General features: G+C 28.0%; 1 protein-coding gene across 5 annotated transcripts; it reads right to left on the minus strand.

Annotated features, from left to right (window-relative positions):
* Positions 1-3,168: 3,168 nt before the first annotated feature.
* Positions 3,169-26,555, minus strand: LOC145201983 (dynamin-like GTPase OPA1, mitochondrial). 5 transcript variants are annotated; one of them, XR_016450874.1, is made up of 26 exons: positions 26,203-26,555; positions 23,228-23,348; positions 22,982-23,059; positions 21,359-21,453; positions 19,692-19,739; positions 19,137-19,244; positions 17,672-17,758; positions 17,264-17,458; positions 13,945-14,019; positions 13,744-13,815; positions 12,268-12,323; positions 12,135-12,178; positions 11,629-11,691; positions 11,461-11,528; positions 10,583-10,655; positions 7,775-7,847; positions 7,497-7,677; positions 7,171-7,413; positions 7,020-7,064; positions 6,812-6,934; positions 5,620-5,808; positions 5,399-5,542; positions 5,130-5,240; positions 4,916-5,023; positions 3,665-3,775; positions 3,169-3,363 (listed from the first exon to the last, which is right to left on the minus strand). XR_016450874.1 is itself a non-coding variant. In XM_090082369.1 (26 exons), exons 1-26 carry the CDS (start codon positions 26,446-26,448, stop codon positions 3,287-3,289), a joined length of 2,820 nt encoding a protein of 939 aa, XP_089938495.1. In that variant the 5' UTR covers positions 26,449-26,555; the 3' UTR covers positions 3,169-3,286. The 5 variants fall into 5 exon arrangements, 3 of the variants coding, with proteins under 3 accessions (XP_089938495.1, XP_089938497.1, XP_089938496.1); XR_016450875.1 differs by having other exon boundaries at positions 21,359-21,450; positions 26,203-26,548; XM_090082369.1 differs by having other exon boundaries at positions 4,930-5,023.
* Positions 26,556-27,956: the final 1,401 nt, after the last annotated feature.

The raw sequence follows: 27,956 nt of genomic DNA on the forward strand, positions 1-27,956 counted from the left end.
ATATCACATCCGTGCCTCATTCTTACCTTGTCAGTATTGTTCCTTTATTTTTTATTTTAAAAGTCTGAAGATCGTTTAAACCCTAATCAATAGAATCGATTATACATCATAGCAATTCCTGTATAACACCTTAATCTGTGGTGCTTTATCACAATTTTTTTTTTTTTTGCTTTTTTAAAGAAAATAAAGTTGTCAATACTACGGTATCACTTTTTCTAGAACATTTGATTTGCTCATGGTTTGTTGGATGGTTATTGTTAATTTTGTTAAATTAACGGGTATTAGTTGAAAATGAAAGCCAGTGCACTGTGTCTCCTTATGTCAATTTGTTTTTGCACAGTTTATCCGCTTGAAGAAAGAACTCATAACTTTGAGAGAATGAGCATTACGAGTATTCGCGAAAAATTCAATAAGATCATCCAAGAGAACATCAGTAACTTGGAGAAAATAAATATCAGTAAAGACCAAACAAATAAGCTATCTACTAAGCTGTTTCAAGAACTGTTTCGCGACAAGCAGAGCAGCGACAGAGAATTAATAAGAGAAGAAATTCAAAGCTCGTTAAAAAGAGCTGACTTTGAAAATTACGCTGAGGGCCTTTCAAGGAAAAAGTAGTTTTAAAGTCTCGATTGTTTGTAAAAGTTAAAGCGACAACTTTTCCTTTTAATCAGAAGATTAACCATGAAGATGGAAACGAAACCTGCAACGCTTTTTTGTTTAAATATCATTGGTAATCTTAAGAAAATGCGACAAATTGTTTTAAACTTATGGTTAAAAACTAATTGTGCTCTTGCGGCGTGTATTTTAGCTATATTAAATAACTATAGTATAAATAATAGTATAATAAAGTAATAATATATGTAACAAAAAATTATTTTAATTATTCTTTGAATCGAATACCTCTTTTAAAAAACCTAAACCCGAATCCTAGAATCAAACTTGATAGTTCGATTCTTGCATACGATCCTTCTCTAAACTACTTCCTTAATTTAAGATTTGATGGAGTCCCCGTTACAATGCCTTGTTACTTTAACACATACATGTGTTGTTCAAAAGGCTTATGCTCTATGAATTTGCAAGTATTTGTTCTTTTGATTTTTTTCATTTTTGTTAAAAAAGATTTCTAATTAACAAGAAAAAAATGATCATTATCTGAAAGTAGTTCTACCAAGCAGAAGAATAATGCTTTTACATATATATATATATATATATATATATATATATATATATATATATATATATATATATATTATATATATATATATATATATATATATATATATATATATATATATATATATATATATATAATATTGGAAATATTGTAAACGAATGCTACGTATATTCATATGAACGGATATTCATACGAAGGGTATTTATACAATATATTACATGAATACCCTTCGTATATATGTAATTCTAATTATTATTTAATATATATATATATATATATATATAATTTTAATTATTGTTTAAAAAGTACCGTGTCAAAATGTATTTAAGAAAAGAATAAACTTAAAAAAAAGTTATAAATTAATATCTTATGTTATTGAAATCTTGCGGATTGTGCATGTGCACACGTTCTTATAGATTTAACCTATTCAACTGTTTTATTATAATATGTATATATATATAACTTTTATTTCCAAAAATATATCCACGATTCCTCGATCTTAAATGCTGGCTTTAATGTTCAAAGTGAACTAGTTTAAGTGATTGCTCCCTCCGTAAAGCAATATTGCCTCTTTGGTTAAAGTTAATAAGATTTTGCAAAGTATTATTTTCGGGATCATATTTTTGAAGACCGCAGAGAACAGCTAAAGTGAAGTTTAATGCATTAAAATAATCTAACGAAGATTTCTGAGTCTCTCTTCATCTTTCATAACGCTGGACTTGACGAACCGAGCTGAAAACTTTTCTCGTTTTTTGAAATCATTTTAAGTAACGAAACTTTGTTACTTTACGAAACAGATTTCAATTCAAGCACCAAGCTGTAAGTCATAAGCTTTTGAAATTATCTAATTAATCTACCGCTAACTTTTTAAAATTCAATAAGTAAAAGCGTTGATTTTCTGTTTTTACTCGCTTTAAATTTAATTACGCCAAATGATTATTCTTGTGAGATTTTTTAAAGCACTGCATTTAAAGAATTACGATTCCGTTGCATTTTAGATTAAGATCTATTTGTAAATGTAATTTAGATAACGAAATTAAAATTTCTCCAAAGATAAACAAACCCACATAAGCCAATTACTTAATTCTGATAGCTTGAAGTTTATTTATAAAGATAACGAAAAAAATTGTTTCAGCGGCTACTATTAATAAAAAGTAGGCGTTGACAAAAAATTGTTGTTAGCAAGATGTGGAAAACATTAAATATTGGATTTGAATATTATGAACTGTACGTAAAAAAGACTTTTATAGTGCTAACTTGTTTTTTATTTTTCTGAAGCATTAATATATTTCAATGTTTATAATTCGTATTTTTATTTCAAACTAAACTTTGATGCATTTATTTGGTGATATTATTTAACTAATACGTTCTTATTTAGCTTTTTATTCTCCAGTTTTTAGTGGATAATTCGTGAAGTCATTATTATTTTCATATTTAGTATTTTTTTCGTATTACGAGATGAATTTTCATTTTTGAGCCTTTTTTTAACGTTTACAAGTGACAGATTTTGATCTATAGATGAAAGCTAATACTAAATTTACTGACAATTTATTTCACGCTGAAACTTATGCTTTGCTCATTAGTCATGTAATATCCTATTATCCAATGAATTGTTTGCAAGTTTTTTTGTCTTTATAATTTCATTAATGATGCGATAACAAAAAAGTTAATTTAAATTCCTGAAGGAAAAATTTAGGAGAAAAATAGAAGTCGGGGGGGGGGGGGTATGTGATCGACAGAGTTGCAAAATCAGAGTTGAAATATCCGCCAATTCCCGAAAATTGTTTTTTACAAATAATTATACATTTCATTGTCCTTAGCTCACGGGTTTTGTAGATAACAATCAAAGAAACACAATAAAACATTTATATACATATAAAAAAAATGCAAACCAAAAAAGTTAAGATGGTTACATGAAAGGTCAGATGAAAACATGCAACGAATCGTTTTTAATCGCAACACGTCAGGGAGTTTTGAAAAAAAACAAAACAACCTTTTTATATGGATGATTTACATTCAAAAATGTCGAATAATTATATAAGTTAATTTTATTAACTAAGTGCAATCGTTGCATTTCTGGAAAATTCTGCAGTAATCTTTTGTAATCTTTGATTAGCTGGAAGATGTTTTTTCTCGTTTTAGAGCTTCAACAAATTGCTCCAAACACTCTTGGATGTGACGTACACGTTCTGAGGATTTAAAAAGAGCAAGAATTACATTAACAAAATAAATTTCTTACGCTTAAATATCCAACGGGAGTGGTTATCAAAATTATCAAACCACAACAACAATTAAACGCCTCTAAAAAAAGCTTTAGTAGTTTATTTTAAATTTTCTAGCGTTTATTGATCAAAGTGGTTGCGACCGCAAACTGATGAACCAATCAAAATTAAAGGAATAATTACGTACATAATTATGCGTTCGAAAATTAACTCTGAGAGATTAAAAGCATTAAAAAAGGACTTTTTTTCGGAAAATTTGGAGACTTACTGAGTTCTTCGGCTAGGTCAACTTGCCGACCTTTAATGAGTGACTTTTTGAGGTCTTCGTCCTGAGATATTTCATCCAGTATCTCTTTTACCTCGTTTTCCAAACGGCGCGCTAAAATATAAGCAATTAGATTGGGGATAAAGTAAATCTTGTTAATTGGTAAAGATGTTAAAGGATAAAGAAAATATATATATTACAAAAAAATCTGAGCACAAACGTATAAGCAGATATTTACACTCGATAGACATGGATACGATAGAGAAATAGATAAAATAACTTAAATGACGTCTCATCTATTTTTAGCACACATTGCTTAGTGTATCAGTTTGAGTCATTTTTTTGCGCGAATTTGGAATTCAACCATTATAGTGGACCGAAATGATTTGTTCCATTTTTTTTTTTTTTTACTCCGTTATTTTGTCTCCTGTGATGAAATAGTTCATTTACTGCTTATATATTATAGATTATCAGCTAGGCGCTAAAATAATACAAAAGCTCTACTTTGATTATTTTTAACGAATTAATTAATCTTATCCTTTACAAAAAAGGTAAGATAAATTAATTCATAAAAAATTTTTTAAGATTAAAACTTATTTTTTCTTTCTTTGTATTCATTATATACTTTTATGCGTCAATAGACTTTTCGATTTCCGTTTTTTATAATTCATGTTTTTTTTTTATTAAGGCCTAAAATCCTCGTGAGAAGAAACATGAAAAACTTGCTGACCAGAAATGCAATTTTAAATTTTATGAAAATAGACCCGTAGAATGTATATGAAAAGCTTTGTATTGCCACGTATTTCGTGGTGTTAGCCAACGATACAAAAATGCAGTTAAAAGACAATCCAATTTTCGATAAACCAATTCTATAATAATTGGATAGAATTAAATCTTATTCAAAAATTAAATTTACTACATTTACCAAACGCAACAAAAACTAATCCTGCTACAGAACGGTAGGAATCGAACCATAGTTACCATAGCTACCATTCCCCCTAATTAATTAGGAGGGAATTAAACCATACACATGATAGCGCCATCAATTTCATTCAAGTATGAAGAAATAAAATAAAGCCAAAACATCGTCATTTTTAGTTTACTTCCAAAAAGATTTTAATTCTTCGTTGTTTTTCGAGAATAAAAACAACTTTCAATAGAAAAAATTTAACTCAATAAAAATAATAACGTGCAAAAAAAAAAAAAACATAATGCACTTGATTTATGCACAGGCTTATAAGTAATCATACTTACGGAACTAACATTACCTTCTGTGCTCATTATCTGCTGACGCAGCGAATTGCTGGTGGCGGCTAGCATGCTCTTGAATCTCCAAAACAGAACAACATCGTTGCACTCCAACTAGAAATTTGTATACGTGTATAAAAAAGTAACAAACTCTAGAGCGCATGTAAATAAAGATTTTAACTTTCTGAAAAATCTTAATTTCAAGAGAGAAAATGGTTACATCGTTTCTTGCCAGATGACGGTGATGAAAAGCTTTCTTGCATTCTTGTGCTCCTTCCAGAGATATATCAATAAAGTAGGTTCTGTATAAAGCTTTCCAAACATTTAACACCTAATATATATATATATATATATATATATATATATATATATGTAATATAGACACACAAATGCTTGCAAGTACATATCATAAGAATACATATCAAAAATATTTTTTTTCTTCCGCCAACCAATAGCGTTTTCACATCCATGAGAAAGTGACGAACCCACCTCTGACTGGGAAGCTTCTACATTATTAATCTGCAGGTTTCGCTTTACAGTGGTGATTTCATCGTCATCAAGTTGAGGCGAGTGAACTGAAGTTACTGATTGCAATAAACGCTGCAACTCTTTTTTAATTTCGTTGTTTAAACTCTAAAAGTTACAAAATGATGTAAAAAAATTAAACTTTGGAAAAATTTGATAAATTTAAAGCAACGAAAAAATATTACCTGCTCTTTAGTTCTGCTAGTCCAATATAAAAATCTCTCTCGCCATCCTGGTCCAATTAACGCTGATAATTCTATTTCAGTCAATTCGCTTTCTTTCATCAAAGTTTCTTCCATAAATTTAATGGCATCATCCCACTGCTCTTTACTTGGAACATTACTATCTTCCAAGGTTGATAACTGAATCACACGCTTAAAGATAAAATGATAGGTTAAAGACAAAAAAATTGATCCATGAAAATGTAAAAAAAACAAACAAATGGAGTTCTTTTTGAAATAAAATTTCAAATAAAACATCTTATACAAAAACACAATTAAATCAATAAAATGACAATAGCTCTGTTTTAAATTTGCAACAGTGTTGTAACTTAAGAATTTTTAAAAAAGTGGAGGCAAGAGGTAGATAACTGGATTAAGAAACATCTCCTGCCATGTAGAAATAGAAAAAACTTTCAGTCAAGAAAAGGATAACAAAGTGAGGGAGAGAGAAGTACTGTTACGTTGGAAGATGTTCCAAATGTATAATGGTCTTCTAGAAATCTGTTCCAGTAAGGTTTTAGTAAGCTCATTACCAAACTGTAACCAAATAACAAATTTTGAAGATTTTATTATTCATGTTAAGAATCTTTTTCTATGACTATATTAAGCTTGAGTGTTAGAAGCTTATAAATCTACCAAAGATAAAAACCATGTACAAAAACCTCTGCATGAGGTGTAACTACAGATATACAACACAATTATCCAATTAAAAAAAAGTAAACACAACCAAAAAAATATCTCCAAAGAATAAATATACATTCTAACACCAAAATTTATAAATTGAAGTAAACAAAAAGTAAACAAAAAATATTTCTGTAAGATTTTCTGTAATGAATATTTAAAAATTTTTAAACAAAACAATGTTTTTCTACATTTTTTTTTCAATTATTTTTTTTAGATGTTAAATGAATTTTAAACTTTAATTAAAAAAAAACTCCATCACATCAAAACACAATCGATTAAAAAACTGGATTAAATAAGAACGAGGCAACAGATAACAAATATGATTACAATCTTTAAAAATGTAAAAAGATTTTTAGTAAAAACTTTGATGTTACAAAAAATGTTTGTAGGTAACATCCCAAAAAAATATTAATAGATGATGCCCCAAAAAGAAAAAAAATTGAAATATTAGCAAATAATTGATATAACTTACCAGACTTTCTTTTGCTCGTGCTTGCCAGCTGTGCGCAGCTTCACATTCTTTTTTCACACGATCTTTAAGCTCTTTAAATAAAATGCTGTGAGCATCTTTTTTACCTCCAATTTCTACACCTTCCTGCATAAAAAAAACATGGTATAATTATTTTAACAATCAAAAGCAAACTTCAATTTAAATAATTGAAAAGCAAATATTTACTTACATTCATTGCTTTAATAAATTCTGCCAAAAGTGTATCATATCCAACCTGATTGAATAATCTTTATTAGTTCAAAAGTTTACAGTTCTCAACAAATGAATAGTTAGTAGCAGTGTTAACCTCTTTTTTTAATTTTGTATTTTAATTAATTTACCTGAACTGCATGTAAAGGCAAGGAGCGTTCAGCCCATTGCTTCAAGAGAATATCCACCTTAGTTTTAAACTGAGATGGATTAGCAGTTTGAGCAGAGGGAAAATATATGGTTTCAATTGCATAGTCTTTTATCACATTCCATAAATTTGTTGCCAAAAGTTTTTCCCATTCCTGCGGCTGGATTTGTGAAAGACTCATTGCTTCATCAAGTAATTCACCACGAGCTTTATCAAAAAGCTCATCCTTTTTTAAAAAAAAAAACTTATTCAAAATATATATATAACAAAAATATTTGATAGGCGTTAACTTGACAATCCAGAACTTACTCTATCAAGTTCACGGACAGTGGGAAAGTTGTTTTTCCATTCTGTTTCCAAATTAAATTTTCTTGCTTTAAACGTATCTGATTGCTGCTCAATTGATTCGCGGACCATATGCCAAAAACAGTTAGCAACAGCAAAACTTAGATTCTGAGTTGTCATTTGACTTGCTTTTAGGACACCAGATCTAAAAGAATAGAAAACATTACCATAGTTATTTTCCATCACAAAATAGGCTATAGTATTTAAAAATGGTTTAAAATTTCAACTTGAAAGCAACTTACTTAAACAGCTTTGAGCTTCTGAAAAAGTCCTCTTCACACTGTTTTATGTAGTCAATGCTTTCATTATTATTCCCTTAAAAAAAAAAAAGCAATAAAAATATTAAAATATTAATATTAAACTGTACAAAAATAAAAAAGACGAGCACTCAATACCATAATTGTACTACTAAATATAGCAATTATATAAAATAAATATAGCAATTAAGTAAAAGTTTTGCCAAAAAGAGAAGACAGATACTGTGCACAGTATCCAATTTAAAAAAAAAAAAAAAAAAGGAAATCTGTAACTATTTAACTATGTAATTATTTTTTATTGGGATTTTCGCATGTCAGTTTTGCTGTTAGATACCTAAAGAACCTAAAACCACACAGGTAAAATATTGGATGCAAATTGCTACATAATTTGACCTATAACTTGAGTCAAACTTTTTTTATGGGAGATAAAAAATTCATAAAGAATAAATTAATCATACACTTTTTTTTTTTTAACAGAAATAAATGTGTATATAATTAAAAAAAAGCAATTAGGGGAATTCAAAGTATATGTACCTACTTTAAATATAATTTTAAAACACAAACTGTTATCACAAAATACAATCGGAGCTTGTTCAAGTAAGAACAACATTTTTTTTCAAAATAATAATTTAAAATGACACATCAAATAATGAATGAATAATATGGTGTGCGCAAAGGTACACTTTTTGCAGCAGAACAATTTAAAGACAGACACTAACCATATAGAAAATATCAAATACTTCTATTATTTGAAAAAAAATTTATTTTACTAAAGTTTATTAATTTATTCAAAAATAAAAATTGAAAGTTAAACATATACAGTACAGAATGGAACAACAACAAAAAAAACATCTGTTGCAGTTGTGGATTACAAGTGGCAATGATACAGCACCCAGCAAGTAATTAAAAAAGTTTGTGATTTCTATCAAATTGATAAGGAAATTTTTTTAAAAAAGCATCTTTGATAAAGTTAAGGAATCAGTAAGAGTATCATAAGAATCAGTAAGAGAAGCATGAAGTCTAAGAGGCTCTGGACAGAACCACACTTTAGATATGATCATTTAATTAGTAGCCTTTGTAAGTTCATGGACACAAGCTTCCTTCTTATATCAGAAGTATTTAATCAACATCTATCAACATCTAAAAGATACACTATAACTAAAAAACACTTGAAGCCCTTTCATGCTTTATCTGAGCAACATAAATGGTTTAGATCATCAACAGATGGAATATCATCAGCAGATGGAATAGAAGCTGAGGTTCCTTATGCAACTGCAATAAAAAAAGAAGCTTAAACAAAGATGCTTAGGATACCATCAAACAGGCTACCTGAAAATCTCCACTAAGAGCAGCAAAATTTAAAAAGACCTACAAACAGGCAATAGAAAGTGTAGCACTGAAGCCAATTTTTCCTGACAAAGCATAAGCAATAATGTTAAACCAAGGGATGACAGTAGTCATCCCTTGGTTTAACATTATTGCTTAAGTATAATTGGAGATTATTTACGGAAAATAACTATGATGCATATCTACCTTAAAACAAAGTTCAGGAGACTAAAAAGAACTGTTATCCAGCTGAAACTTTTATGACTACTACTTACATACCATGGCTTACCATAAATTACTATAAAATTGTAATGCCTGCTTGATCACACTTTTAACTGTTACAAATTTGAAAATTTATTACAAATTAGGATTTAGTGGTAGAACTTGGCATAGTGAATACAAACATATTTATTTGTTGGTTTCTTGCAAATCATTGCAACAAACCAACAAATGAGTATGACAATTGATCTTCTGTACTTTGTATAAAATAGCATTATCTTAACCCACCAATTCATATTATGAATAATGCAGAAAGAATTTTTGAAAATCCTTGTCCATCAAGGGAATGATAAAACAGAATTTGACATCAGAAAGAATAAAATTCACATAGAATTCTTTCAAAGACAAAGTTCTCTTCATGTAGATAGGAGGTGCAACCACGCAGGAACTACCAATTATATAACCAGATAAGCAAAAATTTAATTAAAAGGTGTTAATCTGTTCTTCAAGCTTTGTCAAGTAAATACCAAATCAAGACCACTAATCAATTAATGTTTCCCGATAATAATTTCTCTGGACCTACCAAACTGTCTTCTAAGAAAACATTCCTTGCTACTTAGAAAACAGTTTGGAAAATCCAGAGAAAGAAGAAACACCAGTTTTTCATTATTATAAACTGATTAGCATCGTAGATTAAATTTAAAACTCATTTGATAAAACCATGAAAACATGGCGTTCACTCATACAGGAACTATGAGCATACATGAATGTGAACTCAAGCAATTATAGAACAATAATCATTCTGTGCTTTGTAAATGTGCAAACAATAACAGCATGTACAACTTTTTATAGTTTTGTTGTAAAAATAAAGTCATTAATTGAACTTTATACTTTTATGAAGAAAAATATTGTTTTTTTCTATAACATAAAAAAACATGGATAAATATGGAAATGTTTACCCTGTTTGATACAAATACTGGTAAATAGGGTAACTACAAATAGAGAAAATATTTCCCTTCCGACCATACTTAAGATTTTATAGAAAGATATAAAACGTTTTTCTTCGTAAAGTATAAAATGCAATAAACGACTTTTTTTCTCAACAACTATGATTCATATAAAAAGTTTTTTTTTTATTCAAAGAGTAACTTAATAAAAAAATCTGATAATAGACTAAAAAAAGGAATAAGTAATAATAGTAAAAAGTAATAGAATAACTAAAAAAATGTAATAAGACAAAAGTGATACCAGTGCCTGTGACAACAGCGAAATACCCCATGGCTTTCATTGGGAACAGCTTTCCTGATAAGATTTTCTTAATCTAAGAAACAGTTTACACTTAACACTTAACAGTTTACCATAAATTTAAAAAATATAGTAAATTAGTAATAATTTAATGCCATAATGACATATTTTTAGTATAAGATGTCAATGAACAATATACTAAGAATGATAATAAAATAATATAACTTCATATTTGAAAACTTTATTGAAAAGCTCGAGTATTTATCCATAATTTACTTACATGATAGACAAACCGTAACCAAGAAAAACACAACTGGTATATTAAATTTCAATACAGAAATTTAAAATTTTTGTATTGAAATTTAATGTACCAGTTGTGTTTTTACATTTCAACATTTCAAATCATTATTTAAACTTTTAAATTAAATTTTATTTATTTATTTATTTATTTAATTTAAATTTTCTTATATTTAAGTTAAGTTCTTAATTTTTTTTGTAATTTAAAATTCTTTTTGAGTTTTTTACTTTTTTATAAGACTTTTATTGTTTTCAAAACTCAATAAAAAATATTATGATGATAAGAAAACGTTCCCAAAGATGTTTCTATAATTTTTGAGAACAATAAGTATTAAGTGTTATTTTTGAGAACAATAAGTATTAAGTGTTATTTTTGAGAACAATAAGTATTAAGTGTTATTTTTGAGAACAATAAGTATTAAGTGTTATTTTTGAGAACAATAAGTATTAAGTGTTATTTTTGAGAACAATAAGTATTAAGTGTTATTTTGAAACTATTTTGAATCAATATGGTCATAAAATAATAAAATTTAATGAGAGATAAACAAGCACTTAAAGTTTAAATTCTGAAAGAAAAAAAGTACTCTTGTAGGATCAGTCTGGTTTGCCTCTGCTACATCAACTTTTGTCATCACAAAGATTGTTCGTTTTCCTGTTAAAAAAGGAACATAAAGAATTTTTGTTTCAGTTGTGACTTGATAATTACATAAAAAAAAACCAAACCGAAGCAGTAAATATTTAAATAAAAAAACCTGAAGGATCCATTTGGCTGGCAAGATCAGTGACAATGCTTCTCTCTGCATCAATTGAACCATCTATACAAGAAACAAATTATAAAACAGTTGGCTTCAAAAAAAATCATCAGTCAAATGGTTTGAAAAAAAAACCATGAATGACAAATAAAAATCCAACTGCTGAAAGGACAATTAAAGTAGAAGAGTAAAAGAGATTTAAAAAACATTATACAGATAAATTGAAACTAAATATAAACAAAAAACATGTTGTAAAGAATGTTACTGAAAAAATATAACACGTTACAAAGTGTTGTAAAATTGTAAAATTTGGAAATCACAAAAACTATCTTGTGGTACTTGTAGTGTAAAAAAGATAAAAAAAAGATAACTACAATTTTTATAATGACTTTGTTCATGGTGATCAAAGTTTAAAAATAAAAAAAAAAATCAAGGCCATAACAATGTGAACACTTTGTGAAACTTCAAACAACGTCATTTTCATCCAACTAAAGCATCAAACATACCTTGCACACAGAGTATGATTGCATTTGGATTGGACATGTAATGCCTGAAAAGAAACAAAATTTATGTGAATTTCATTTTATATAGCAAATAAAAAAAAAAAAAAAAAAAAAAAAAAATACAGCATAATCTTGCCTGCTCATTTTGGCAATTGATTCTTTTGTATTAGAAGCCATATCAGTAGTTTCAGTCTAAAATATGAAAAATTTCAAAAGGGGTTCTGCTGAAAATGAGTGCTATCCAGGAGGATAAACTTATTTTCTTAAAAATTCCAAAATGTGTTTTGATTTAAATTTGAGCTGCATCACACAATCTTAAAGAACAGTTAAAAAAAAAACCTTCTCTAAAGTACAAAAATTTAAGAATCATATTAAAAAGCAACCTGTTTTCCCCTGTAAAAAAAAGAGAACAAGTTAAATTATAGGAACAACTAAAACCTACCAACTTCAATATTTTCTTCATTTACAAATGATAAACTTACACTTTCAATTGCAATAACAAATAAAGTTCAGTGTTCATTAGTAAGACCATTTGAGGAGAAGGAGATTTGGAGGTAATGCAAGATTTTCTACCATATATATGAGGTAACAATTTTTAAGACTCTACTGATGAAATTTAGCAGATTATTTATTGATTTTACTTATGTTAGAACAGTGAGTTGTCTTCCTTTTTTTTATTGAAACAACTAATTAGCAATTCCAAAACCCTAATCATGCTTAGGCTTTACCACACACCCTTTTTCTTTATGTTACAATATTTAAAAGAAAAATAAAAACATTTGGATAGGGTAACAAGTTGGATTGTTTAATAATTATTTAACTATGATTATTTAATGATAGCTGAATAATAATAATAATAGTAATAATATTAATAATAAGAATAATAACAATGATAATAATAGTAATAACAACAACAACAACAACTAGAATAATTATGATAGTAATAGTAATATAGTAAGAATACCGATAATGATAAATAATAAAAATAATAATGATGATAAATGATAAGCTTTTTCAGCAAAGAATGAAACCTATAGTTTTCCAGCTTTTTCACCCTTTTTATTAAAAAAGGTTTTTTGCAGCCAATACAACCATGTTTTTCCCATAGCTTGTCCTTGAAAGGTTAGTTTAAACTAACATTTATTGGTTAAACAATGCTGGTAAGACCTGCTTTAATGCATCACTTTTACCAAAAACAGAATAGACTTATGTAACTTAAAGACAAGTCACTATGAACCTATGAAACTTTGCTTTTGGTCTATTAAAAAATTGTTAAACCTAAAAAGACTTCACTCCGCAGTTTTTTTAACATCTTGGTTTTATTGTTAAAATATTGAGTAGAAATAATTGATAATTTAGCTGGTAAACGTTAAAACAGCATATTACACAGAAAACTTTTTTAACTAAAATGGAAACTAGAAACTAAACATAACTTATTAGCATTGAACGTGACCTTTGACATTTTAATGTTTAGCATAATATTTTAACTTCTAACATTTTTTCTATATGACATTTCTTACATTCCTTGTATACAATTCTTCAAATGATATGGAGCAATAGTTTATCAGAGAATCACTTTACTAAGAATTATGAAGAATAATTTATAACTTACACATATTATTCCTGGTAAATCAACAAGCACCATTCTTGGTAAGCCTGGACCTTTAACATACATTGATAAGACCTAAACAACAGCAGAATTTCATGAATGTGCTTATTTCAACAATACAAAACTCTAAAAAAGAAATTTTAAAAATGCAAATTGAATAAAATTTCAAAAACCTTCAGAAGTTTAGAATTTAAAGAAGCACACCTCTGTACTGATAGTATTATTTCCTTTTAGTTTTTTATTCATTCTGCTTTCAACTTCATGACGAAGTGTACGCAACTAAAGATAATGATAAAATATAAAACAAATTATTACACTCAAATAAATTGTTAAACTAATTAACATAATAACACTGCCCAACAGTGATTTTGCTTTCAACTTCATGACGAAGTGTACGCAACTAAAGATAATGATAAAATATAAAACAAATTATTACACTCAAATAAATTGTTAAACTAATTAACATAATAACACTGCCCAACAGTGATTTTGTTTCGGAACCAAAATTAGTTATTTCTTATGTATTTCCATCTGCTGAATTCGAAAATGACATTAAAAATAACATCTTAGCTCTAGTTTAAGAAATAAAAGCAAAAATTTTCTCTCAAAACAAGGGTTGAATTAAGTGATTGCAAAATGAGAAATCCGGAAAAATATCTGGTCTTCAAAATTTTAGTTTATGCAAAACCATGTACTTTGTTTTCAAGGGGCGAATCAACTTAAATTTGTTAGCAAAAAAGTTATAAAATATAAAATAATAAACTTAAACTACAAAAGTAATAACACTCTACTAACTAACTACATTATAAAAGTAATAACACTGTAATTGTGTAATTACTTTAACAACGCACTTATAACTTTTATAATTCATTCTTAGTTCAAACAACATTTTATTACTTATATAATGCAGTTAGTGACTGGAGTGTTATTACATTTTTGATCATAAGTTTATTGTTTTGTTTTTTTTATATTACTTTTTCGCTAACAAACTTAAAATATTTTGCTCCTTAAAAACAAAGTAAATGGCTTTGCATAAACTAAAATTTTAAAGACCAGATATTTTTCCAGATTTTGCAAATCGCAATTGCTTAATTCAACCTTTGCAAGGGTATAACTTTTCATTTTTTAAAAAAAAAAAGTTTGTTTTTGACAATCCATAAAAATGTTTTATTCGTGTTTAAAACTTGTGATACTAGTTATGTGTGCTTGCTAAAGTTTCTGGTCTAACCTATTCTTAGTTTTTTTTTTTTTTTTTTTTCATTTACTAGTGTAAAATTTTACAAATCACCATGCCAAGGAAGTGTGTAAATTTAGTGGACAATTTTTGTTACATTTGTGGTGAAATAACATTTTCATCACAGAAAAGAACTATAACACCTCTTGTGAAGACTGCTTACCAGCATTACTTTGATATGAAGGCAGGGTTCCAAGATAAGTCATGGGCTCCACATATATGCTGTAGCTCTTGTTCGGTTACCCTATGAGAATGGTTGAAAAATAAAAAAAGATCTTCGGCTTTTGCTGTTCCTATGGTATAGAGAGAGCCTAAAAACCATACAGATGACTGCTATTTCTGCTTGACCCCATTCATTAAAGCAGGTTTGTCAATGAAGAAAATTGGAACAGTTAAATATCCGAATCTTCCATCTGCCATTCGACCTATTTACACATTCAGATAGTTTACCAGTTCCTACTCCACCACAAAGTTGTGAGTTAGAAGCAGAAAATGAAGTAGAAATAGAAGCAAACAAGCCTTCTATATCAAATGATCCTGATTTTGTGTTAACAGATGTTGCGCCACCCAGATTGAGTCAAGCAGAATTAAGTGATCTTGTTCGAGATCTGGACTTGTCACAGGAAAAGGCAGAACTTCTAGGGTCAAGACTAAAGCAGTGGAATCTTCTCTAACTTGATGTCAAGGTTTCACATTACAGAAAATGGCAGCAGAATCTGCTTTCTTTCTTTGAGAAGAAAAATAATCATGTTGTTTGCATTGATGTTTTTGGATTAATGCATTGTCTTAATTTAAACTATGATCCAATTGAATGGAGATTATTCATAGACTCATCTAAGCTAAGCTTGAAAGCTGTATTACTGCACAATGGAAACCGTCTTCCTTCTGTTCCTATTGGCCATGAAAATTTGTGGTGATCTAAAAGTCATTGCTATACTTTTAGGAATGCAATTAGGGTATACTAAATACTGCTGCTTTTTGTGTATTTAGGACTGTAGAGAAAGAAGTTCACATTATATAAAAGAAAACTAGTCTGCAAGAAATCTCAACATAGAAGAAAAAAATGTTATTGCTGAACCACTTGTGGGTCTGAAAGATGTTCTTCTTCCACCATTACATATTAAGTTGGGTTTGATGAAACATTTTGTCAAAAGGTATGAACAAAGGTATGAACAAAGGTATGAACAAAGGTATGAACAAAGGTATGAACAAAGGTATGAACAAAGGTATGAACAAAGGTATGAACAAAGGTATGAACAAAGGTATGAACAAAGGTATGAACAAAGGTATGAACAAAGAAGGACAGGCTTTTAGGTATTTAAGAAACAAGTTTCAAAAAGTAAGCGATGCAAAAGTTAAAGGGGGTATTTTTATTGGGCCACAAATACGTCATCTTATGAAGGATACTGCATTTGATGAAGTTTTGAAGGGGTAAGAAAAGGAAACTTTGGAAGCTCTAAAGGGAGAGATTTGTGGATTTTTAGGCAACAAACAAGATTATAACTACATTCAATTGGTGACAGTACTTCTGCAAAAATACCATCAACCTGGATGTAACATGTCCCTCAAGATTCATTTCCTCCACTCACACCTAGACTTCTTCCCCCCCCCCCCCAACTGTGGAGGTTTTAGTGATGAACATGGCGAAAGGTTTCACCAAGTTATTTCTGTAATGGAACAAAGATATCAGGGTCGTTGGAATGAGGCTATGCTTGCAGATTACTGTTGATTTGTGTATAGGGATGCTCCAGAACTAGTCTACAAAAGGAAAGCAAAAAGATCATGATCTTGTGACAATACCCCATAATCATCTTTAAACCTATTAACTTGATGATCATAATTTCTTTGTTTAAAACTGTTAGAATATATCTGTAATAAAAAAAAACCAAATGTACTTTAAATGTTATTAGAATGTGTAAATTATGTCATATTGCTCTGTTGCAAATTAACTGAAATAAAAATTTATTGCTATTCTATATCTCAAAAATTAGAGCTAATAAAAAATTTTTGTTGTCATTTTCTTTTTTCTCAGCCCAAAATTAGTATAATTTGAATAAAATTGCTAAAGATACAAAAAAAAAATTTTTTTTTGTTGCCCAGTGTAATTTGTAATTTGTTAAACAAGATAAAACTTCAAAACTTTCTACAGAAACATTATGCTACTTTACTAGCAGTAAGATCAGAAATACTATAGTTATAATTTAAAACATTAAAAGGTTTTTTTGTTGTGAAAAAAAAAAACAAAACAAGTATGATTATTAAGGAAAAAAATAACATAAAACAACATACATCTGCCTCATTTGACAAATCATATTCGTGATCACTTCCTTTGAAATATGCTACATGATTTGCACCTTCTGTTAATGTAACCATAATAGGGCAGCGCGTCATCATTTTTCCTGCTCCACGTGGAAAAATTCGTGCACGAGCAATCATTTCTAAAACACTTGTTTTGCCAGCAGATTGGTCACCAATAACAACAACCTACATTCAACAATTAATTGCTACATATTTGCAGAAAAACCATTGTTTTTATATAAAAATAAGAATTGTTATAAAACAATAAGAATTATTTTTAATCTTTTTTACAAAATACAAACTCAATAAAGTTAATCTTATTGAAAAAGAAACAACTTTTTTATTCCTATTATTCAACTTAAATAGTTAAAAATAAATCAAAGAGTTTTTTCTTTTCACCCTTGGTAGATGATCTTGAATTTCATAGCTGGAATCATATTCTGCAAGTAGATCCAAAACATCTGAATACATATCAATCAATGATCGCTGTAAGTTAAAAATACAATATGATGTTAGTTAAACTGTACACGTGTCTCTTAAAGTTTAAGATCTCAGATAACATCTGATAAAACTTTATTTTTTTTTTATTTTAACCCCTGACAATCTCTTAATTCAAAAACTGTATAAACTTATTTTCTTCATTGGTGGCTCAATAACAAAGCTAGAAGATTTACTAATTCGTAGTTGTTCTTTTGAAACTTAATTTTGATTTTTAACAATTTTTTGTCATTATGAATTATTAATTATGTGACACATAAGACAACTTTCAAAATAAACATTTTAGGAATTTTTCCTAAATAACTATTAAAAGTAGCATAAAAGTTATCCCTTACACATAGAAAACATACTTAATAAAACTTAAAATGTTTGGTTTTAGTTTTAGACCCAGAAAAATACTTTACTGAGTTAAAATTTCAAAGCATAGAAAGTATTTTTACTTGACAACTCTATTCTAGAGAAATTTTAACATTCTGTAGTAGAGGTTTAAAGATTTGCCTAAAACACTATGAATAATGTAGTTAAATTTCTTTAGAAATACAACTCTCAGAGATGTTTGTCTACAATGTTAACATGTTCTATGATTATCTTTACTAAACTTTTAGCCAATAAAGTAAGATTAACAGAAATGCTGAAAGGTTAGACTTTTAAAAAATTCCCCCAACAGCAGTTTATTTATTATACCACTCATACAGGGAGCTATGAGAGTACAATTTGTTCTTGAGCATTCATTCAACCTAAATATCTAAGGAATTAGTTTTAACTAACCCAATAAATATTTTTAAAATTACATAGCTTTTGTTCAGATAAGAAGATAGCATAACTAGAGAATTTGAAATCTTTTTATAAGAATACATACTCCTCTTGTTTTCTCTCAGGGCTATCTGAGAGTTGTCTGAGAGTCAAAATGCTTGTAGGTTACATGCCCTATGCCCCACTACCACCTAAATATGATAGCCTTTTTTTTTTGATGATTCTGGTTTTAAAGTAATTTAAAATATAACCCACTAACTAAAAATACTACTGACTGTGGGAGATATAATACAGAATGGAAAATTACAGAATGGAAAACTAGTTTTTATTACTCAACCAACTTCTTGATGGGAATTTTAAAATACTAAGCTTTGCTTAGCTACACCAAGTTTCAATCCAACTTTCTAAAAACCACGTTTACAGCCATTTACACAAAATATTTACACTTTGCTTCATGAATGTATGAAAACATTGAAACATCTAATGCTATTTAAACTCTACAATTCTTAAATCTTCAAATAAGGTTTTTCAATAAGCTAATGAATGTTTTAAACTTACATATTTATGAACATTTATTGAAAACAGACTTTAGTTAAACAAAAATAACAATTACCTTCAGCTTCCTTGGACTTGTTGGCATTTTACTTTTTCCTAAAAGTATTTCTTTACGAAGATCACGATTTTCTTGTTCCACTTTATCAATTTCTCTTTGTAACTTTTGCTGAAAAAAATGTTAAAACTTCATTTAAGAACTAATTGATAAAAATCTATTTCAAGAATATCAGGTATCAAATATTGGTATATTTGACTGGCCCAATGTTTTTAAACACTGCAATATAGTTCATAATAATATCATCCAACCCAGTTTTAATATTATTGGAAAATCCTAACATAAATGGAGGACCAAAAAAAAACCATTCCATTTTGTTTATCATATTGAACAAATTTTATTCCTAGAAATGTCATACTACACATTTCAAGATCTAAAAAAATTATAATCTCTTTTCTTTTGCAATAAATATTGTAATAAATATTTTGATTATATTTAAAGTATTTGAATCAATCTTTTTTATGTTAAATTTTTATAGAATTTGATTTTAACTCTAAAAAGTGAAAAAATAATAATAATAATTAAAGAACTGCTCCACTAGCAGGAATAATTCCTTACTTGAATTTCCAGTAACTCCTCTTGAGCTCTGTTCAAAAGTTCTTGAAGCTAAAATAAATAAATACTTGAAACATTTTCAACAAAACTGTTTTTTCACAAGTTTATCATTTTTTAAATTTCTTCTATTTTGAAAAACAGAAGAAGAAAAAAATCATTTAATAAAAAAGAACTAAAGGAATTTATAGATGCTCTTGTTTAATGCTATTAACATCATGAAAATGAAAATAATACTAACATAATAACAACAACAACAACAACAACAACAACAACAACAACAATAATAATAATAATAAAAATAATAACAATTAAAATAATAATACTAATAATACTAATACTAATACTAATACTAATACTAATAATAATAATAATAATAATAATAATAATAATAATAATAATAATAATAATAATAATAATAATAATAATAATAATAATAATAATAATCATCATAATAATAATAATAATAATAATAATAATAATAATAATAATAATAATAACAATAATAATAATAGTAATAATAATAATAATAATAGTAATAATAATAATAATAATAATAATAATAATAATAATAATAATAATAATAATAATAATAAAAATAACAATAATAATAATAATAATAATAGAAATAATAATAATAATAATAATAATAATAACAAAAACAACAATAACAACAACAACAACAACAACAACAGCAACAATAATAATGATAATAATAAAAAATTCATTAATACTTCAAATAAAAGTACAAATAAATTAAATATTTAAAGTGTTCTCCTTTTTATCTCCAGTATTAACAAACAAGGCATTTCTACCTATTTATATTGCATGTGGTACCTTCAACCAATACTTCTTTAAAAGTTCAAATGCTTAACTGATGTTTTTTAGTTGAAAGTCAATTCAGAACAAAGTATTTTTAATCAAGTTGATCTCACTTATGGTGGACAATTAATAAGGAATCGCATAAATATTTTTTCATTTTAATTACTAATAAATAATTAGTAGAATAATTAATGTTTCCAATGAAAATAATTAACAAATGCTTATAATTGGAACAATTGATAAATTCTTATGATTAAAAGGACATGACCCATGGTCATGTACTATATGCCAGGTATTTCAACAAATGTCAGTAGTTGAAAAGTCTAAAAGATTGAGATCAGGAGTTAAGAGGCACTAGAAAAATGTTCTTCAGACAGCTGAGACTTCTTTAGTATAAGTACAAATGTACCAACCAACTGGAACATGTTATTAACTACTAGTATATAGTAGAAATAATCTAGGGAAAAAATCTTAATTTTGATCTCCAGGTACACAGATTTGTGTAAACTTTAACACATGATTCAATAAAAAGTGATGGTATTTTTTGCTACCTGAAGAAACAAGGCAAAATTCTTAAAACCTTCTTATGTCTTTTGTAAAAACCTTTTCACCTGCGAAGAAAACTTGAACTTTACAAAGTATTTTTAGCTCATGCTCTTGATTTAATAGTCTCCAGGTCCTCCCTCCAAGAACACCCATCTTACTCAGATTCATCTCTTTTTCCATTCAAGAAGAGTAGTTAATGTACCAAGAACACAATTTAAAAAAAAAAATTTTTTAACTATGTTTTTTGCAATATTTATAACTTAAATTGTTTTAAAAATATTAGTAGGAATGAAACATTAACTAACCTTTTGTTCTTGTGACTTCGATTTTATTTCTTCATGTAATTCTTCTGGAGCAGTTGGAGGTGAAGTATTTGCACTTAAAACTGGTGGCTGCACTTCTAATACAAAAGGCATTCAAAGAATGCCGAAACAAGATCAACTTTGGGCCAAAATTTAACTTGAACTGATTGAAAAAATAACGAAAAGTATTTTAGATGTTTCTTTATTTTCATTTACTGATGGATAATTTTTATTTTTTTATTTAAACAATAAAAGATTACTTCAAAAAGTAGCAAACTGAAATAATTAAAACTCTACAGTATGGAGCAGCAAAACTAATTAAGTGTTTATAAACATCATTTTTAATGTTAAGGGCTAAAATTCAATTGGTGAAGGTATTAAAAGAAAGTAAGGAAGTAGAGGGCTTTAATAAAAAATGGAATTTCATATTTCTAAAGTTTCCAAAATATTGAAACAAAATATTGAAAATTCTAGTCCATATTTCAGTCCATAAAAAATATTCAGGGATATGAACCTCAAAACACTATTTGACCAAAAAAATGAAATCTAAAAGGCATGAAAGAACCAAAAAAGTATTGCATTATCTGAAGCTGCATTTACCAGCCATAAAAAATTTAATATAAGTAATTTTCTGATAAAAAAATTTTATGGCTGGTAAATGCAGCTTGCTAAGCAACTTCTGATGCAAAAGCCATTTTTTAGAACCAAGAACCCAGCTTAAGTAATGGTTCTAGAAGTTGTGGTATCTGATGGAAAAAAGATGACTCCATTTTTTTAAACCTGTTAATAAAGTGGGAGCTGAACTTTATTATAAGGTCCTAGATTATAACATTTTGCCAAGAAGGTGAACTACCTTATCGGGAATTATGGGTGGAGCCAGAATGTTGCTCTGTGTTACAGTGCAAAAAAAGGGGAAAAATTCTGTAAACATAATTTGCAGATTTTTGGCCAGCCACCTTGGCCCTGAATTGAATTACCTGGAATATGCAATTTGAGGCAAATTGGAGAGCGCAACTAACAGTACTTCATATTCTAATTTCAATTATCTCAAGCAAGTAATGAGATTAGAGTGTGAAAAAATATCTAGAGACTTCATTTTGAACAGTTGCAACACCTTAAGATGTTGTGTGCAGGCTGTAGTAGACAACAAAGGCAGCCTTATAGAATAAAATCATTCTTAATGATCCTAGAAACATTTGTTAAATTTATATTGATATCAGAATAACTTGTTATGGATAGTCTTTGATTTTCTAAGTTTTACTGTCCCACACTGTACTTTTAAAGAATAACTACACACATCCTTAACTTAAAGGCACCTAACCTCCATAGAAAGACTTTTTAACTATTTACAACATCATGAATGTCAGCAGTTTGCAACTTTAGTATTAAAAAAAATCAGTATTTTTGTGTTTTCACTAACAAAGGAAACAAAGATCTCAAAGATTTATTGCAATGAATTCAGTATTTTCATGGATATGATTGCTATAAAATCCAAACCTTGGTATACAAGTGATTTTGAGAATGACAGAAAATTATTTCTCAGGGAGCTTTTAATTAATAGTAAAGTAAAAAAACTGAAATTAAAGTAAAAAACTTCCCAACAAAGTCAAAATCAAAATGAACCACCTGTTTCGATAACATCTCCAACTACTCCAAAAAGAAATTTACGAGCTGATTCCAAAACTGAATTTAAATGATCTGAGCCTAAATCAAACAAAAAATTTTAAATGTAGATTTCATGTAGAACAAATGAAATAATATAGAAAAATTATATAGAATATATTAAATAATTATATAAGATAAATTATATAGAAAAAGTATTTTTAGTATTAGATAATTAAAAATAAATTTCAAAGAAGAAAACAAACTCACTTTCTTTTAGATGAGCCTCAATGCCCGTTATAAAACTTCCTGGGTAATATTCTTCAATCCAGGATAAGTTAGGAAGTTGATCATGAAACTCTAGCCATTTTTCTTTCCACTTTTCATAAGTCTAAAAATTTATACAGAAACTTGTTAAGTTTGTATTTTACAAACTTGTTGTCAATTCTAAGGTTAGTAACAGAACCGCTAATTTTGCATTCATCAAAAAGACTGCTAATAACCTGGTTACAAAAAGCAAGAAATCAATGTTTTCAATTGGGTGTAAAGATATATGTTATTTACATTGTTAGTAAAAATAAACTGAATAAATTTTTTAAAACTAATAGACTATTTAGCAAAGATTCTTAATATGACAGATTTGACCAAAATCAGACCAGACATGCCTAAATTGCAATTTTGAAGCAGACTTTTTAGATTTATATCTGATTATCTATAGATTAGTACAACATGTCTTTTCTTTCTAACTACTACAGCTTATTAACTCAAGTTGTCTTCCATTAGGTTTAGATAAGTGTAGATAGAACGCACCACTTATAAATTCTGACTTATTTTGAAAAATATTATTTATTTCCTGATTTATCAATTACAAAGATGATAATAATGTTTATTGTTATGCCTTTTGTAGGTTTTATTCTATTTCACTTATTTCATTTTGAAATTATAACAGCTTTTCATAAGTTGCATGCTTTGCTGTATGTAAACCTCACTTCTAAAAGAAAAGTATGTATTGGTTTTAAACTGTTTTAGCAGTAGAAAAGATAACTGTTATTTGAGCAACAGACTGTTCGAAATGCAGTGTTCTAGACGAAATTTAAGTTGTGATGAATGTGTTGCAATTGTTACTTTGTTCAATTAAGGATTAACAAATCATGAACTTGGTAGAAGACTTGGAGTGTCTCATACAACAGTCAGTAGGGTTCTACAAAGGTTTGTAGAGACCAATGATCACACTAGACAACTTGGCTAAGGCAGACCACGAGCTACCAATGCCGTGGAGGACCGATTTTTAATTCTTCAAACACTGAGAGAATGGTTCACTATTGCACAAAGTCTCCAAATACAAATTGCTGGGGTTCATGGAACTGCTGTTAGTCAAGATACCATAACAAGAAGACTTCGTACTTTATGACCTCAGATAGCTGCTGGTCCCAGATTGTCTGTAGACCACCAAAGAAACAGACTGGCTTTGCAAAGAGGCATATGGGAAATACATGATTGGGGACAGGCCTTATTTACAGACGAGTCAAGGTTTTGCCATATAAATTCTGATTGCTGCCCAAGAGAAGAACAAAATGAAAGATAATTTGCTTGTAAGATTCAAGAAACCACTTTATATGGAGGCGGCTCATTGATGGTATGGGGTAGAATATCTTTAACAGCTCACACAGAGCTTTTTATTGTTGATGGTGGATTTCTAACTTCTCAACGATACATAGCAGACATTTTAGAACCTTTTGTGGTACTTTTTGCACCATACATTGGAGATGGATTCCTTCTTATGCAGGATAATGCTATACCACATATGGCAGATATTGTTACTGAATACTTAAATAATGTTAATATTCAAGTTTTGGAGTGGCCAGCTTGCAGTCCAGATATGAATCCAAAAGAGCATCTTTGAGACATAATTGGATGCCGGGCTAGAAGCCAATATCCACCACCTAACAGTCTAGACAAGCTACAATAAAGTCTTATCTGCATGTGGGAAGATATCCCTCAAGAAACAATTAGATCTCTTATTGAGAGTATGCCATGGTGCTGTCAGACTGTAATAACATCAAGAGGTAGTAACACTAGTTATTGATAAGTCAAAAATGTTTCAATTTAAGCTGTATTAGTGTGCATAACAATAATAATCATTTTACTTTATTTTGTTAAACAAACCATATTTCTGGTTTTAGCTTTTTTCTTCTCACCATCCTCAAAGTCAATTTTATCATTATCATTTAAATAATTGTGGTCATGTTCTATTCTTAATATGCTTGTTAAAATATATGATAAAATTGACAAAAATTAAATTAAATCGAAATGTATAAGTGGTGTATTAATTTTGTTAAGTGTGTGTGTTTATTTATATATATATAGTAAAAAATAACTGAAAAAATACAACTGTAAAATAAGGTAACTTGTACCTAATATATACAACAACCTTTGTTTCAGACCTAACATCACAAAGCAACTTGAACTTCTTTGTTGCAGAAAAGTTTTGTAAATAGCATAAAATATTTAAAACAGAAACCAAATTTTTAGAAAAATGTGTAAAATAATCTTGATAAGAAAATACATTTTAGGAGAAAATGGTTGTTTTAAGAAAATTACTCTTTTAGTTAAACAGTTACTCGAGAAAAATAACTAATAATAAATAAGAGCATTAAAAATGTATAAAGCTGTAAGCTTAATCATTTTTACTATATCAAAATGAAACTAATGAAAATACTAAAACTAAAAAAAAGATTTAAACAAATTTGTTAATAGCAAATTTTAAATGATTATTAATCCTTAAGATTAACACCTTTCTAGCATACTAAAGATAACAGTACAAATATTTATTTTCTAGGAAACACAACTCACATTCAAAAAAAAGAAATAGAGTGTTATACAAGTAAATGAGACTAGTGCAGCTACCAGATTTAAGTTCAAAAGTACAGAAGTTACTATTGTCCCATCATTTGAAGCAGAAGTGATAACAGATAAAAAATTATCAATTGAACCAATAATAATCAAACCAACAGTCAATAAAAGTTAGAAATTCTAATAGAATTGCTACATTTGTAATAGTAATTGCTTAAAATAGAAACAAAATAGAGAAAATGAAAGTAAGGTAAAGTAATAGGCTTTAAAATATTACTAAGTTAGTTGTGAGCATCAGCAGCCCTTAATAAATTTACATTTAGAGGGAAGTACCTGAAACTCATCTATAAAATTTAAACATGATAAAATATCATGTACAAACTTTATCTTACCAATTTAGCTCCTACTCCAGCAGTACCAGCAGCTCCCAGAAATAAGTAGCGTAATTTTGAAAGGTGACGAATGGCTTTGAGAATAATGAAATTTCTTTTTTGAAGTATTACATTTCTCCTAAATTTCAGAACTTGAACTTGAGATAATGCAGAAAAATCTCTGGTACCAGCTTGATTTAAACCATATCTTTGTTTTAAAAAAATATTAAAGTTTTTATTTGACAAATTTACCAAACTTCTTTTCATTTTAACATGTAGAGGTTACAGTTTATCACACATTGTATCAATGGTATTTACAGGTAGCTAAATTATTCTTTAATTGAATTGAGTTTTTTTGTAACAATAATCTGAAAGAGAGAAGAACTTAAGTGTAACTTTCGCATTTATGTATAAGACATAAGTGTCAAAATAATCAAAAATACAAAGGTAGACTCCCATTATTTTAATGAAGCCCTTACATATATGTGTAAATACATACATATGTAAGGAACTCATTAAAATAATGGGAGTTAAAATACAAATATATATATATATATATATATATATATATATATATATATATATATATATATATATATATATATATATATATATATATATATATATATATATATATATTGTGTTATCAATAGTTTGTACTTAAAGCTTCGACATTTTTCCGTCAATTTATACCGTACCGTTCAAAGGTCCAGTTCATTCTGATCAAAATATGAGAATATAGTGCGCCGGATATCTATGTAAAAACCTCATAGTACAAAATAAAAAAATTTACATACTCGTAAAACCGAAGTATAAAATATTTTCTCCTTGGTTTTGCTTATAACAGGTTTTATGTTTTATCAATACTTGCTTCAAGACAATATAGTTGTAACTACTGCATATATAATGGCTGATCGACGTTGGATAGGGATCAAAAAGGTTATAATAAATTTTTTACGTAATTTTATCTTCAAAGAAAGTTATAGAAAGCTATTTTTTTTTTTTTTTCGTAGTTTCGGAACTTCATTAAAAGTATTTAGATAAAAGGTTTAGTAAGAACGGATAGCAAATAATAATCCTGACCCAGACCGGATCCCAATGTTAGGTCTATATTTTTGTATTTGATTGTTTACGCCATAAATAATCGCAAGGCAAAGAATGCATCCGTACTTTTGTGCGCAAACGATAATCGCAAACTTACTCTAAATGCGAATGTCTTTAGCGCGTAATGGTTGGTATAAATGCGATCAGGATTTTATGTTATAAAAGAAATTATAAACGTATTTAACTTGATCGCACTTCACGAAAATAAAAATGTTGCTAAAATGGTTAAACTTACCCTTGGACAACCCACAGTTTCAAGCAACGGATACGATTTTAATCGTAAGAAAATCCCCGCCCAAAGTTTATCATTTAGCTTAATCGAACCGTTATAACCGTTTTTTGAAGAGTTGTATTCTTAACCGAAAATTTATTTCAAATAAAATAATTAATGATAATGTTAGTCAATTGAAATCTTTTTTTTTTTTTTTTTTTTTACAGTTTTTTAAAGAGAAAACATCACCTTTCAGATTGTAACTGATACAACTCAAACAAATAAACTGGCAATTACAGCAAGCGCAGAAATTTTGCGGATGTCTAACTTGATTTTCTTTTCTTTTTTTCTTCAAAAATCCAGATTAGAGAGGTAACAAAACTACAAGTAATCGTTTTTAAGATTTATTCAATATTTAGCCATCTGCTGTTTGTTCTTAAGCACCATATTCAATATGTTT

The sequence above is a fragment of the Hydra viridissima genome, unplaced genomic scaffold (genome assembly GCF_058129835.1).
Source record: "Hydra viridissima isolate aposymbiotic clone 2 unplaced genomic scaffold, HvirCarnegie_v1 scaffold_3, whole genome shotgun sequence".
Lineage (NCBI taxonomy): Eukaryota > Metazoa > Cnidaria > Hydrozoa > Anthoathecata > Hydridae > Hydra > Hydra viridissima.